The sequence below is a fragment of the Littorina saxatilis genome, linkage group LG16 (assembly GCF_037325665.1).
Source record: "Littorina saxatilis isolate snail1 linkage group LG16, US_GU_Lsax_2.0, whole genome shotgun sequence".
In the NCBI taxonomy this organism is placed as follows: domain Eukaryota; kingdom Metazoa; phylum Mollusca; class Gastropoda; order Littorinimorpha; family Littorinidae; genus Littorina; species Littorina saxatilis.
In genome coordinates, this window is record NC_090260.1 from 22,856,396 (window position 1) to 22,872,891 (window position 16,496).

Genomic DNA, 16,496 nt, shown 5'->3' on the forward strand with positions numbered 1-16,496 from the left:
TTCGGATTCCTGAAGATAAATCAATCGCATAATTGATCAACAGCTTCAGCTTCAGCTTCAACTTCAAATGGGACATTCAACTGTTTAAGGACCCAATACTGGTTAGATTTTCTTCAAAAATCGATTTTTATCGTTTTTAAATGTAAGTGCCATGTATGCATGCATAAAACATTAATATTTATTGTGTAGTTTATTTTTTTGGTCTAGGGCACCTCACTCCAGATATATTTCCCTTCAAAGTAGGTGGGTGTGCCAAAATTCCTGTGTAAAACACGTGTTTTGAGCTTACGTTTACCTTTTCGTTTCTTGTTGGAAATAAGAAGCTACTCCCTCGCAGCGCAGCAAATAATGAACACTCAAAATTTTGTAGAAATGGCGGCCGATGTCCCTCGTGTTTGAACAGTGTCTTTTTTATTGAAAGTTTGCAAGTTTCTGTTTGTGTTTTTGGCCACGATGTCTTGTGATCCAAAGAGACGTGGGAAGAGGGCTCGAAAAAGGACTTTTCATGGAAATAAGTGGACTAAAAGGCCTAGAATGGACTCAGAAGCGACGGAAAATGTGGTGCATGATTCGGATGGAGCTGAACTTGAACTTGATACGGAATCAAATGTTGTTTTGGATCAAGAGCGAACAGACCAACCCCCCAGTGCCACGCCCACTGGAAGTGAGGTAAAACTGAAAAACTTGTATGATTCTTCAGGGGTGTACCTTAACTTTTTTTGCTACCGGCCAGGGGGGCCGGTAAGTCATAAATTGAACCGGTGTCACGAAATTTTCTTTCGCCGAAATATTGTTTCTCCCCCACCAACACGTTTCACTCATTTTTGTACCAAAAACAATTCTTCTGCAAAACCATCCTCTGACTTCTGGTTAGGGGTAAGTTTGGGAATGGGTTAGGTATGTAAACAGTTTTAAAATGCGTCAATTTCTGGCGATGTTTGTGAACTAAGAATTCAATCGACGCCGTCCGCGGGAATTCGGTATTAAGACATACCCGAAATCTTCGTTCACAAACATCGCCAGAAATTGACGCATTTTAAAACTGTTTACATACCTATTTAGGCCAAAAAAAAGAAATTGTCTGTTTCTGGTAACATGGCTAAAAAAAATAGGGTCGGTAGGTAGGGATTTTTTATTTTTTTTTAATTTTTTTTTTACCCCAAATGTAGACCAATAAAACTAACTTTAAAAATCGCGCAAAGAGACTGGATTCACTATACATAGAGACAAGACACTCAACACATAATTTACAAATCATCAGCGGACTTTCGTTTTCACACGTTTTTGTTGTTCATTTTCTCACCCTGTCCTTTACCACCAAAAAAAAAAAAAATTTTTTTTGAGTTTGGAAAAAAAAAGTTTAGGGTCGGCGCCGAAATTTAGGGTCGGTCGGGTGACCAGAAACAGACAATTTTTTTTTTGTGCCTAACCCAAACTTACCCCTAAATCGTAGTCAGAGGATGGTTTTGCGTAAGAATTGTTGTTGGTACAAAAATGAGTGAAATGTGTTGGTGGGGGAGAAAAAATATTTTGGCGAAAGAAAATTTCGTGACACCGGCCCCCCAAAATCCCAACCGGCCGGAATTTCTTACAACCGCCCCAGTGGCTCGTCGCTAACCACATACACAAAAGACGTACATTCATACTTATCATGCATATGTTAGGCCAAAAAAAAAATTAGGTGTGGTTACGGTAACATAGCCAAAAAAAATAGGGTAGGTAGGTAGGCAATCACTTTTTTTTTTTTTTAAACTTTTTTTTCTAATGTGTACAAATTAAACCTACCGTACTTTCCGGGTGACAAGGCGCTTTGTTATCTAAGACGCACCCCCTTCTTTTAAAAAAAAAATTGTAATCCAGTCACCCATTGGAGGGGGCCAATAGGGTGCACCAAAATGACCCAGTTTTTGCCATGAGAGGTGGTTCCCCTGTCATATCTGAGAGAGGAAACACTTCCTGCATCGGGGTCAGTGACCGGTCAGTGACCGAGTTTAACAGAGTGGAAATCTGTGTGTGCGGCCAGATCAAAGGCAGGGCAGTACCTAGTAGCTGAAACATGCATTATCACAAGTTGTTTGACTGGTACTCAAGCGGTCTCTTTGATTTTTTTCGTATTTCATACACGGATTAGGCGCTTCGTTATACAAGACGCAGGGGTCGAACTCGAGGAAAAAAGTCGCGCCTTATGACCCGGAAAGTACGGTACTTGACAGGGAAATAAGTGTGCGACACGGGCGCTTTCGCTTTCATTGCGTTTTTTGCACTCGGTTTTTTTTTGTTTTTTGTTTTTTTGTTTTTTTGACAAATGTAATAAAAAGTTATAGGATCGGCCCCTAAAAATAGGGTAGGTCGGGTTACCGTAACCACACCTATTTTTTTTTTAGGCCTTAGGCGCGTTTGATCGATCTGCGCGATCGCGCTGCGCGTTTGGTGGATCGATCAAACGCGCACACATCGATCAATGTGTGCGTGTTTGATCGATACAAAGAATACACGAATCGTTAAAACGCGCAGCTCTTATATATATACTTGCGCATTTGGACGATCCGTCTCACAAATCACCATCGTACTACGCACACACACGTCTGCTGGCAATGACCGGAAGTTATGACCGGAAGTAGGCCTAGCTATAAGTGTCTAAACAGTATGTGTGTGTGGGTGTGTGTGTGTGTCTGGGTGTGTATGTGTCTGGGTGTATGTGCATGTTTGTGTGTGTGTGTGTGTGTGTGTGTGTGTGTGTGTGCGCCGGTGTGTGTCTCTTAGGTGGTTCACAACCGTATTGAACTTTTCGCTTGACATCAAGCTTGATTTGGGACACATGGCTGATGTATCTGCCTCCACTGTGACTTGCAGTGTGTGCCTAAACCTCTCCATCATGTATCAGTTAAACGAATGAAGAGAGAATGAAGCAATCAAGAGAGAATGAAGCAATAAAACTAACTTGAGCCTATGTGAATAGAGCTCAGCAGTAATTAAAAACAACAAAAAAGGAGCTGAATTGTAATCAAAAACGTTGTTGGGGTATATTTCGGAACATTCCTGTATTTGAAACTTTTCACTTCCGGCATGCGATGTGTGTGGTAGGGACTTACTTTGTGACAGATCGTCCAAATGCGCAAGTATAAGAGCTGCGCGTTTTAACGATTCTTGTATTCTTTGTATCATAAGTTCTTTGCATCCACCAAACGCGCACACATCGATCGATGTGTGCGCGTTTGATCGATCCACCAAACGCGCAGCGCGATCGCGCAGATCGATCAAACGCGCCTAACACATACATGTGGATTTGCACTACTAATAACTACCACAAACACACACAAAACTTGATGACTAAAATGCTATAAGTATATTTTAATATAATGATAATTAACCTTGTTTTAATAAAGAATTTAAAATAAAAGCCGCCACAAAGAAACAAGAAATCAAAACAACATTCACACCCTGTCACACAATCACACACGAAACCTCACTAAAACTAAAAGTTACCCCCTTTATGTACCCCCTACCACACAATTTACAAAGTAATTATTTTACTATGGAACTTTACTTACCACATAAACACACACTTTAAACAAAAGAGTTAATCAGCAATTTTTTTAGATTTAAATTATGTTTTTTGTTGTGTATAAAAAGCTGACTACAATTTTGTTTCTAAGTTGCTTTCTTGTTTTTCTTTTTCTTTATGTGTGTGTTATTAATATTACTGTTATATCAAGCAGAAGTATAAAAGTTGCATACCAGCCAAACTTACCACAGCTTACTTCATAAATAAGGCCAAAAAAAAAAATTGTCTGTTTCTGGTAACATGGCTAAAAAAAAATAGGGTAGGTAGGTAGGGATTCCCCCCCCCCCCCCAAATGTAGACCAATAAAACTAACTTTAAAAATCGCGCAAAGAGACTGAATTCACTATACATAGAGACAAGACACTCGATCAACACAATTTACAAATCTGTGACAAAGACTGAAAGAGTATGACATGTTTTTCTTTGTTTACCTGGTCTGATATTTCCATGATGAAACCGAAAAGAAGACTTGAGACATCTTACATCTTGAGCTTGGACAAATGGGAACATTTTTTGAGTTTGGAAAAAAAAAGTTTAAGGTCGGCGCCGAAATTTAGGGTCTCTTCTGAATCAAAAGCATTATATTTCATTTCTATTTCCAAATGAAAACAAACAGATGTTCAGATTTCCTGATCCTAGAATAGACCTTTTCGGAATTTCGGTATCTGAGCAGCTCTCGCGAGACACGCTCTTTGTTATGCTTTGAACATCGCGAGAACTCCGAACCTTCGCTTGTGCAGCTCGCACGAGATCGCTGTAACGCGCTGAAGCTTGCGAGAGATTACGAGAGCTTGGAATACCGATAGGGTCTATTGTTTACAGGTGATCTTTATGCTTTTGATTCAGAAGAGTTGCAGAGTTGCACCCCTTATCCTATTGTTGAAGGTCTGTCTTTTCTTCTTTATCACATATACTGGATCGGTTTGTTGTTTTACTTCTTTAGTTGAAGGGAAATAATTGACAGCAGTAGTACTGTCACTACTTGTACTAAGTTGGTCAGCAAAGCTGGTGTTAAATTTTAGAAAACGATCTTAATGAGTATCCCTGCAGTCAATGACCTATACATTTCCCAGAAACTGGATCAGTGGTACATAACAGGCACATCAAAGGAAAAATACAGAGGGGGAATATGTTTGCTCTGGATGGGCGGTCAGATCAAAGGCAGATGCATTTGTAAAAGCTGGTTGGCCTTGAGACCTGGGTTGCCGGGGGCGATCGGGCGACCGCCAATATTCAGCCCTGATTCTTCAAAAAAGAGCAATGAATGCAGTGATCAGTTTGAGTGTAACAGCAGTGACACTGACAGTGATAGTGATAGTGACAGTGATCATGGCATGTTGTGTGAGGATTATAGGCAGGGGGTCACTGAGGCTCAACAAGACCATGTCAAACCATGTTTTGTGGGGTCTGAAAGTTGTTACAAATTCAGTGTTATCGTAGGTTTTTACATAATATTTTCTTCAATTTTCAAGACACAGACTTGGGATTTGGCATACTTTGCATGCACACCTTAGTTTTGTTTTATGGATTTGTTTGTATGTCAGTTGACGGTTGAGTAATTTTTGGCTCACGAAGTGTAGCCTATGCGATGCTAACTTTTGTCTGTCTGTGCGTGCGTGCGTGCGTGCGTATGTATGTATGTATGTATGTGGTAGAAACTTTAACATTTGAAGACGTCATATTACATTGACGTCACATTATGACGTACAACTTGGTTAGACGTCACGCGATGGAATTACTGAAAGTCTCGGTGATTGTTATTTTGAGCGGGCCGAGACTATTTGGCAGTCGTGTCCATGTAAGTAGGCTACGACAGATCTAGATCTAGTGTCTCGCTTTCTTGCACAGTTTCACCTATGCTCTTTCTGTGTGTGTGTGTGTGTGTACTGTGTGTGTGTGTGTGTGTGACGGAGTGATTGAGTTTGTGTTACTGTTTGTCGATTTCTTACGTGAGCCTTGAAGGCTTCGCCTCTTGTTTTATATAAAAAAAATTTACCCCCAAAATTCTGCATTTTAAATCATTTGCAGCCGATAAAATATTGACCTTAAAAGCTTTATCATAAAACAAAACCAAGATAAAAGACTGATGTACATGATATCAAAAAAGTCTTTTTGTTCCTACATGTATTGTTGGAATCTAAAAAATCTTGTATAAAGCATATCGAAATTTCGCGTTACCATATTTGGCGTTTTGTTCATAAATTAATTTGCATAACAGTTGTGTGCCTTTTAAGATACTTTTCTTATTTTTCATCGATAGTATTGTCATTTATCTACTTTATGTCAAAATGGCATAACAATAGGGTAATTAGAAGCTTCACATTCACAACAAAAATAAACGAAAATACACCCAGTACTGGGGCCTTAAAGAATCAGGAATACCTTTTAGAAACAGACAATGTCATTCTATTAATTAGTTTTTACCGAAACATACCCAGTGCCAGGGACTCCAAAACCCCCCGCGGGTTAGGGGGAAGAATTTACCCGATGCTCCCCAGCATGTCGTAAGAGGCGACTAACGGATTTTGTTTCTCCTTTTACCCTTAAGTGTTTCTTGTATAGAATATAGTAAATGGTTATTAAGATTTTAGTCAAGCAGTATGTAAGAAATGTTTAGTCCTTTGTACTGGAAACTTGCATTCTCCCAGTAAGGTCATATATGTACTACGTTGCAAGCCCCTGGAGCAATTTTTTTATTAGTGCTTTTGTGAACAAGAAACACTTAACAAGTGGCTCTATCCCATCTCCCCCCCCCCCCCCCCCCCCCTTTCCCCGTCACGATATAACCTTCGTGGTTGAAAACAACGTTAAACACCAAATAAAGAAAGAAAGGGACTCCAAACCCGATGTCGATCTTTCAAATGTTTTACGTTTTCATGTGGCGATTAGATCTAAAACTTCAGTGTGATAATACCATTTCTCATGCTAAAGTAAACAAACAAAGATCGGGATCATTGAAAATACTTATTTCTAGTATTAACTTCGAATTCATCACTGGGAGCAACACAGAGAAATACCCAGTAGCTTCGAAACCGATGTCGATCGCTCGCATTCAGTGTTTACGTTTTTCTGTGGCGATTAAAACTCGAAATTCCGCATTTCACTACAATTTCGAATGCTGAAGAACAAACATCGCATCCATTTAAAATATATATTACCATTGTTAACTTCGATTTAACCAATAGGAGCATGAAAATAACAACCAACCTGAATAATTCCTAGTCTTTCGGATGAAACGAAAAACCGAGGTCCCTTCGTGTACACTACATTGGGGTGTGCACGTTAAAGATCCCATGATTGACAAAAGGGTCTTTCCTGGCAAAATTGTATAGGCATAGATAAAAAATGTCCACCAAATACCCGTGTGACTTGAAATAATAGGCCGTGAAAAGTAAATATTCGCCTTAATTGGCTTGAGATTTACTGGCCGATGTGAATGCGTGATATATTGTGTAAAAAATGTCATCTCACACGGCATAAATAAATCCCTGCGCCTTGAATCGCCTTGATATATGTGCGCGATATAAATTGCATATAATAATAAATCTAGATATATCAAGCAGAGATCCATCCATTTCTGCTTCATCGGAAGTAAGTTGGACACAAATATTGCGTTCGTTGGCGCTGTGCGAGACCTCGCAAGCAGTATTATGTAGCGGCGCGCAGAGTTGGCGATCCCCTTGCTACAGTATCTCTGAGTTAAACTTGACAGTTATTTCCAAACATCATGGATTCTGCTATTTCCAGTATGCTTTATTCAAGGACCAAAAAAAAAAAGAAAAAAAAAAGACTTGATCTGTCCGCAGGAAGAAGAGGAAGAAGAGGACATGCAGCGTGACGAGATATTTCTGCAAGATAACAATAATGCTGCGCAGCGGAATCAAAACAGGTGCAGCAGCGGCAGCACGCCAACTCTGGGCACAGACAGCGATGATTCCGTCTCCAGCAGGGCAAAGAGACTCGTGGAAGAAATTGAACCCAGATGTAAACGACCCAAGCTGAGCGGGCAGGAGAGGAAGCAGCGGAGACGGGAAACGAGCAGGGAGCACAGCAAACGCTCCGTGTTCCTGGGACAGCAGTGGGAGCGATGGGTCCAGCTGGTCACAGCACTCAACGTCAAATCAGACGAAATGCTGGCAGGGATTCTGCTCAACCTGTGAGGATTGTGTTTTCACTACACTCTATGCTCCATTACAAACATTATGAACAAACGGTTAAGCAAAATGACTATACAGTGGAACCCCCACCCCCACCCCCCTTTTAAGACCTCCCATATTAATTAAGACTCCCTTTTTTTTTAAGACCTTGTCTCCTCAGACTCTCAGTTCATATTACCTCTGTAAGCATACCCCCATTTTCAGACTCACTCCTTTTTAAGACCCGATTTTTTTAGATTGAGATTCTTCATAAAAAAAATCTAAACTAAAAATACACGAACAAATTCAATAGGGCTTTCATTGTTATTCCCTACATTTTCTTCAATCCAAAAAATACAGATATGTCAGGTTTCTTCTGAAATTGGCTCAGGATAAAGAACAAAATCCAGTTGTTATTGTACTACGTTTGCATACTTTGCAAAGACGAGAGCAAGTTCTTGTTCTTCAAGTTTTATTTAGCCAAGCCTTGCTACATGTAGTCTCAATAACTGGTTTTATTTAGCCAAGCCTTGCTACATGTAGTCTCAATAACTGGTTTTATTTAGCCAAGCCTTGCTACATGTAGTCTCAATAAGTAGAGGTTACATGCCGAGTCTCAGTGATTATCAAAAATAATGGTCGAAGTTAGCGGATCATGAAAAATGCGAGCTTTAGCGAGCTTTTTCATGACCGCGAACTGAGACCATTATTTTTGATAATCACTGAGACGAGGTGTGTAACCTCTTTATTCCTCCTTTCTTCAGTTATTCAAAGAAAAGAGGAGTTTTTTTGCGAAAGTTTGATCGAATCCTATTCTCTCAACCAGTCAACCTGCGCAGGCGATCGATTAATGCGCGGTTGTATAGTTCCGTGCAAATCATTCCATTCTGTTAACACTTCTTGTCAGTTTTCCTATTTTGGGCTAAAATCAAGTACACAGATATGCTGTTATTCTGCTGTGGCGGCAAAGGCAGATATTGTGTGTTCTGTATATGTTTTGGTATCGCTTTGGATAATGTTTTTTCGTCAAATGGGACTAGCAGACGAACTTTTGCACCCGTGTTCCAACGTTAAAAACTGTATGAAGTTCAGTTTTCTGGGGAAAATAGTGTATGAAACCCCTTTGTGTTGTTTAAATTGATGAGATGTGTGCATTTGGTTGCGTGTGATCTGTTTATTAAATGAAATATTGTTGAAAACTGACCGTCGGATTGCAGTCTGTTGTCGAAGGAACTGAGTGAAAAGAAGGGGAACTACTCTTGTCGCTAGACAAAGTATGAGTTACTTGCCTTGGGAAATTGCTTGTGATGAACGGCTTCAGCACGGCAGATGAGATTCAGAAAACAACCGAACTCATGGATTTTATATGGAGATTCATGTGTTCAGGCCTGTAGTTGTTAATTTAAATGCGGTATGTTTGTATTGTTTGCTCCAGAGATGTATACTTCGTACGTTAGAGCGTTCGGAACTTTTCAGTCGCAAAAAGTAGTACCGAAACAGAACAACCTCTCAACCCATTGCACTATCGAGGATTCAGGCTGTTGCTGGGTCGTTATTTGTTTGGTTGCTGGGTCATTATCGAAAAATAACTACCCCTACAAATTTACAGAGGTAAAGAAGCAGAGGGGGGAATAATTGGTTTTATTTAGCCAAGCCTTGCTACATGTAGTCTCAATAACTGGTTTTATTTAGCCAAGCCTTGCTACATGTAGTCTCAATAACTGGTTTTATTTAGCCAAGCCTTGCTACATGTAGTCTCAATAATAGGTTTTATTCCCCCCTCTGCTTCTTTACCTCTGTAAACTTGTAGGGGTAGTTATTTTTCGATAATGACCCAGCAACCAAACAAATAACGACCCAGCAACAGCCTGAATCCTCGATAGTGCAATGGGTTGAGAAGCTGTTCTGTTTCGGTACTACTTTTTGCGACTGAAAAGTTCCGAACGCTCTAATGTACGAAGTATACATCTCTGGAGCAAACAATACAAACATACCGCATTTAAATTAACAACTACAGGCCTGAACACATGAATCTCCATATAAAATCCATGAGTTCGGTTGTTTTCTGAATCTAGATCAGACGTTCATCACAAGCAATTTCCCAAGGCAAGTAACTCATACTTTGTCTAGCGACAAGAGTAGTTCCCCTTCTTTTCACTCAGTTTCTTCGACAACAGACTGCAATCCGACGGTCAGTTTTCAACAATATTTCATTTAATAAACAGATCACACGCAACCAAATGCACACATCTCATCAATTTAAACAACATAAAGCGGTTTCATACACTATTTTCCCCAGAAAACTTAACTTCATACAGTTTTTAACGTTGGAACACGGGTGCAAAAGTTCGTCTGCTAGTCCCATTTGACGAAAAAACATTATCCTAAACGATACCAAAACATATACAGAACACACAATATCTGCCTTTGCCGCCACAGCAGAATAACAGCATATCTGTGTACTTGATTTTAGCCCAAAATAGGAAAACTGACAAGAAGTGTTAACAGAATGGAATGATTTGCACGGAACTATACAACCGCGCATTAATCGATCGCCTGCGCAGGTTGACTGGTTGAGAGAATAGGATTCGATCAAACTTTCGCAAAAAAACTCCTCTTTTCTTTGAATAACTGAAGAAAGGAGGAATAAAGAGGTTACACACCTCGTCTCAGTGATTATCAAAAATAATGGTCTCAGTTCGCGGTCATGAAAAAGCTCGCTAAAGCTCGCATTTTTCATGATCCGCTAACTTCGACCATTATTTTTGATAATCACTGAGACTCGGCATGTAACCTCTACTTATTTAGCCAAGCCTTGCTACATGTAGTCTCAATAACTGGTTTTATTTAGCCAAGCCTTGCTACATGTAGTCTCAATAACTGGTTTTCAGTGTTCATCTTTTACTTACAGGCTGACAGATTGCAATATGGTGTGATATTGCTTTACGTGACTTTTGTTGAATATAAGTGTGTGTGTGTGTGTGTTTCTTGTGATTCTGTCTCTGATTAGATGATGATTGTTGTGTATTCCTCAGATACTACGCTAGACCACATCGGCGAATTAAAAACTACTATCCGAAGACACCTGCACCCCGGAAACCTGCACAGTCTTCTGGTCCAAGGGCACCTGCACCCTCTTCTGGTGCAAGGACACATGCACCCTCCTCTAGTGCAAGGACACCTGCACCCTCCTCTAGAGCAAGGACACCTGCACCCTCCTCTGGTCAAAGGACACCTGCACCGTTCACCCCGTACACTGCACTTGATCTGTCCACTAGTGCACATGCACCGACCACAGGTACACCTGCACCATCCACTGCAGGCCGGGTGATTGGTGCGTGGGCACCTGAACCGCGGTCCAGAGCATCCAACATCTCTTCTTCAGAGCCCGTGTAAGTACTCAGATTAATCGTTGTAGCTCAGTGTATAGCACGGGACCTTTAATCCTCTAATCACGGCTTTATGTGCAGACGTAGGGATGGTATCCATGCCCCACTTCCTTGTCATTGTTTTGGCAGGTGAATATAATATATTTTGGTCATTCAGGGGCGGACGAGGGGGGGGGGGTGCAGAGGGTGCAGGTGCACCCCCCTCCAGCAAAAAAAACCATTTCTAAGTTCAAATGGCACCAGATGGCACCATTTTGCTTCTTTGGGCCAAAAAAATTTCCGGGGGGGGGGGGGGGGGGGGGGCATGCTCCCGGACCCCCCTAGCAAATTCGAGCGCTTCGCACCCATCACATTCACTTTCGATTCAAAGTGCACCCCCGCCCCCCTTACAAAGCAACTGATCCGCCCCTGTCATTCTGCCCAAAGTGTAGGTGGGTGATTTCTTCAAAACTTGCACATGCCAGGGTTTAAGCAAGGCTGCTGTTTGCTGTTAGCTTTTCACTGGAAAGAAGCAATGTGCATTTCTCACAAATCGGATAGTAAAGTCAGTTATGGAAATGAAAAACAAATGTTCATATCCCAAGTGAGCTGCTTCTTCATCCCTCTAATTCTTCATAACTCATACAAATTGTACTATACATTATGCATGTCTGTATATTTTGTTGTATAAAGTGCACACTATAAATAGTGTTCTATTTGTGGCCAAGACTGGGGTCCGACACTCTGATTGGCTGTCTAGATTGTGCATCCTTGCTAATGAAATGATTCACCCCAAAACATGCATGTGGACACATAAACACACACACAGACACACACACACACACAAACACACACAGACAGCACACACACACACAGACCACACACACACACACACACACACACACACACACACACACACACACACACACACACACACACACACACATATTTCCCTCATCTCTCTCTCTCTCTCTCTCTCTCTCTCTCTCTCTCTCTCTCTCTCTCTCTCTCTCTCTCTCTCTCTCTCTCTCACACACACGCACAACATGCACACATACAACTACAGGCAAACACACATACACGCATTTCATTGTCAACTGGTTTGTTGGTAGGGTGATGAATTGTTTAATGTGTCTGTGCAGCGGACCAAAGAAGAAAGGAACAACACATCAGAGGTCACTGGCATTTCATGTGCCTGTCAACAGTCAACTCTACCGCAAGATACAGGCAGCGGACCCTAGGCGTACTCCAAGTTTTCATGAGGTTCAAGTCAAGTTTGAGCCCGAGGAATATGCCACAGACAGTAATCAACAATTTCAAGTGGTGCAAGTGAGATCTGATTTTGAACCAGCGGAATCGGCTGCAGACACTAATACTCCCCATTTTGATGTGGTGCGAGTAAAAACTGAACCAGAGGAGTCTGCTACAGAGAGTACTTCCAGTTCTTATGTGGTTCAAGTAAAGCTTGAACCAGAGGAGTCTGCTACAAAAAATACTTCCAGTTTTGATGTGCCAGTAAAAACTGAACCAGAGGAGTATGCTACAGAAAGTACTTCCAGTTTTGATATTGTGCCAGTAATAAGTAAACCAGTAGAGTCTGCTACAGAAAGTACTTCCAGTTTTGATATTGTGCCAGTAAAAACTGAACCAGAGGAGTTTGCTACAGAAAGTACTTCCAGTTTTGATGTGGTACAAGTTAAGCTTGAACCAGAGGAGTCTGCTACAGAGAACGCTCCAAATGTCCATGTGGCGCAAGTAAACAGTGAACCGGCAGAAGTTATGGAAGGTGAAGCAAGCAGAAAACACAATTTGACGATGACCTGTGACACAAACAACATATTTTCACATGAGACTGCATCCAGTGGTGTTGACGTACATATACAATGTGAACCAGAGGAATCTGTTGCTGACACTTTTGAAATAGAGATAGCATAATGTAACACGTCACAATGCCCCCCAGAGCGCCAGTATCGCCCACTAGAGAAGCCATACGCAGATTCCAGACACGCCCATGATACTCCCTGCTACCTACTTCTCTTTTGCTGTTGTATTAACCACAATGCAAAATGACACCCATCTGTTGTTGGTTTTACCTGCTTCTTGTTGCAGTGTATGTTACTTGTATTAACCACAATGCAAAATGACACCCATCTGTTGTTGGTTTTACCTGCTTCTTGTTGCAGTGTATGTTACTTGTGTTAACTACAATGCAAAATGACACCCATCTGTTGCTGGTTTTACCTGCTTCTTGTGGCACTGTGTGTCACTTGAACCTTTTTTTTTGTAAGAGATAAGTTAAACTATCAGTTTCTGAACCTACAGGTACATTATGGATCCAAGTGTACAGAATGTGAAACATGTAGTACAGGGATGTCGTTAAGCGTCGGACATCGGACATATAACGATGAAAATCCCCAAATGTCCGATTCACATTGCCGCATGTCGGTCAGATGTCCTATCGTTTTAGCCTGAGCGTGGTCATTGTCCGATATGTACTCCATTCCTTCGGGCAGCGCGATATTCGTTAATTTTCATTTCAAGATACAAATCTTCTAAAAGACCGAACGCTCTCGTGTTCAGCTGACACTGAAGTTGTCAGTGCCGCGTGCGGATCTTTTCTTTTGTCAGTGCGCCGTTTGGGTATAACCGTCTCGGTGCAGCGCACTGATCTAAAAATAGTGGATTCTTTTTAGATCAGTGCATGCTACAGGAGTACGGGAGACAACTCCAACTGACTAAATTTGTAGTCTGCTTTTGTTTTCCATACGAGACGAAGCACTGAACAGGGCCGGACCAAATGAGTTGTAAGGGGGGGGGGGGGGGGGGTTCCTCCTTTTTTGGGGGGCAAATCAGCGAAGGTGGGGGGGGGGGGGGGTACCTTTTTCTCATCGGATTTCACATTGAATAAAATTTGTTAGAGACACACACAAAATTTATTTAAAAAAAACAAAAAAAACAAAAAAAAAACACTCAAAGCCAGGTACATGCTTTTTCCAGGGGTGGGGTTCCGGAACCCCTGGAACCCCCCCCCCCCCCCCCTGGGTCCGGCCCTGCTGAATTATGCCGCTGAAAAAAAACCCTAAAGCCTGCAAAAGATCAGCATTAGATCAAACCGATCATTTTGTTTGTCAACTTTTATCCAAATCATGCAGTATTTAATCAAAGTAAGAGCTCTGAAGTTGTTCATGTTGGTTTTTTTGTGTGGTTTCTTTGAAACTAAACAAATACAACATTATACGCACACTGTGTTGATGTATTTACGATATTATGTGTGTGTTCTACAGCGCTCGCGCGTGGGTGTGGGTGTGTGGGCGCATGACTTTGGAACAATTCCATGGAATGTGTTATAAGCTATTTGGCGCAAATTCATAATGTCCTATTACACTTTCTGAAAGCGGTCAAATGTCCTATTGATGCTGAAGAACTCAGGACATTTGTCCTATAGGTATGAATTTGTAGCAACATCCCTGGTAGTACGGAAGATACATTGGATGACTTTAAAGTTACACATAGTTTTGCCTTTTGTTTTTAAGTTCCTGTGTGTGTGTGTGTGTGTGTGTGTGTGTGTGTGTGTGTGTGTGTGTGTGTGTGTGTGTTTCACCTGCCTGTGTATGCACTATATTGATGTCTGCATGTGTTAGAGAGAGTGTGTGTGTGTGTATGTGTGTGTGCTCGCGCAGAATAATTTTCGAATCATTATACACTCGGATGAATACTCTGTGCCGCATGCGTAAGTTAACAAACAATTAAACACAAATGTTCCAATAATGATGTTTGTGACATCAATAATCAAGAAGTGGGGGTTGGGCGTTTGCTAGGTAGTATGCCCTATGCACAGGTTTCGGCCCAAAGTAGGGGGTGGGCGTTTACTCAATACTGGGCATATACAAGGTTGTTTACGGTAGGGGCGCGGGCTATGGTTGTTTTTGTGCAGAGTGATAGGGCGGACGTTGGGTTGATGGTTTGTTCATTCCCAATTGCCAATGTTAATCAGTAGAGGTAAAAAAAAAAAGACTGTGCTCTGATCGTCTGCTTGTGTTCATGTGCAGAAAAAGCAACAGCATGCGCTTAATAATGCTTAGCTCAGATTGCACCAGATACAGTGGTCGCCGGTTAATATGACCACTTTGGGACCGGGATGAAATGGTCATAATAAGCGGCTGGTCATATTAACCGATGTTAGAGAAAACGACTTAAAAAAAATCGTGTTTGAAGCAGCGCGGTTTTTTCGACTTTCCAATAACCATCATCCTTTTCTTCTCCCCAACCATGTTGCAACACACCAGCGCAGTTATTCTGTCTTTGGCCGTTTTAAACCCCCTGGCCGATTTCTTTTCACTGTTCGAGACGTATGTGCTGTCCGGCAAAGCTCTGAAGTAAATCCCGGTTTCATCAGCATTGTAAATTTCCGATGGGGCATAATCTGCGAGCAGATTCGGAAGGACGTCGTCTTTCCATGTCTTAGCAGCATCAAAATCGGCGTCTTGGGCTTCACCGTGAATGTTATGAAATGTCAAGCCGTTGCGAACTTTCCAACGAGAAAACCATCCATCGGTTGGTTTGAATTCAGTGTGTCCGAGAGCCGTTGCCAATTCTTCTGCTTTTGTTCACAACAATGGTCCATGAATTGGCGCGTTCTTTGCTCTCATCTTCTGGAACCACTGAAAAAGACCATCTTCCACATCTTTGTCTTGTCCATGTCGTAGGTGCTTTCATTGCGGTAAATCCTGCGTTGCGCACTCCTTCCTCACGCTGTCTTCATTCTTGAGAATGTTTGTCAAAAATCCTCTGTTGACGCCCAACTGTGCAGCACTCTCACGCATACTACAGGATGGTAGAGCTTTAAATTTGTCAATAAGTTCTAGCTTTTCCTCGGCTGTCCGATCTTGGCGTTTTCGTTTCGACATTGTTTCCTCTTGAGTCAGACTGAAAGATTGGTTGGCTCGTGCTCTGTTTGCCAAAAAGAGAGAGAATAATGTTCGTGATCACTTTAGATTTATTCACGGGAAATGATGAAAAGATCGCACGCTTTTTTGCCTTTTTTATGACGCTCAGTCTCGGGGAAAAAAAGAGAGAGAATAATGATCGCGACATTAGAGATCACTGAGCACTGATCACTGATCACTTTAGTTTCATTCACGAAAAAGAAAGAAAATATCGCACGCCTTTTTGCCTTTTTCAAAAAATCGTATGTATTTTTCCCCCCGAGTGATTTCAAACTGAAAAAGATGTGAACTTGTTGCCATTTTCTCGAAACAATGTGGCCATATTAAGCGGCGTTGTGGTCATATTAAGCGGCTTTTTCTAATACATAACAAAGAAGGACAATTCCGGACCGGGTAAAATTGGTCATAATACGCGGCTGGTCATATTAACCGCGGTCATATTAACCGGCGACCACTGTAGCTCTATTTTCCTTGTTTTTAA

The 16,496-nt window shown here is 41.5% G+C and overlaps 1 protein-coding gene across 1 annotated transcript; it reads left to right on the plus strand.

The window, feature by feature from the left end:
• The first annotated feature begins 379 nt into the window (after nt 1–379).
• LOC138950599 (uncharacterized) lies at nt 380–13,875 on the plus strand. Its single transcript, XM_070322303.1, has 4 exons — nt 380–669; nt 7,372–7,721; nt 10,737–11,093; nt 12,212–13,875. The coding sequence occupies exons 1-4, from the start codon at nt 454–456 to the stop codon at nt 13,002–13,004; spliced, it is 1,716 nt and encodes a 571-aa protein (XP_070178404.1). The 5' UTR covers nt 380–453; the 3' UTR covers nt 13,005–13,875.
• The last annotated feature ends 2,621 nt before the right edge of the window (nt 13,876–16,496 follow it).

Coding starts and splice junctions, on each gene's coding strand:
- LOC138950599 (XM_070322303.1), top strand. CDS start 454: ATGTCTTGTGATCCAAAGAGACGTGGGAAGAGGGCTCGAAAAAGGACT. Junction 670..7,371: donor CCACGCCCACTGGAAGTGAG/GTAAAACTGAAA, acceptor ATCTGTCCGCAG/GAAGAAGAGGAAGAAGAGGA. Junction 11,094..12,211: donor ATCTCTTCTTCAGAGCCCGT/GTAAGTACTCAG, acceptor GTGTCTGTGCAG/CGGACCAAAGAAGAAAGGAA.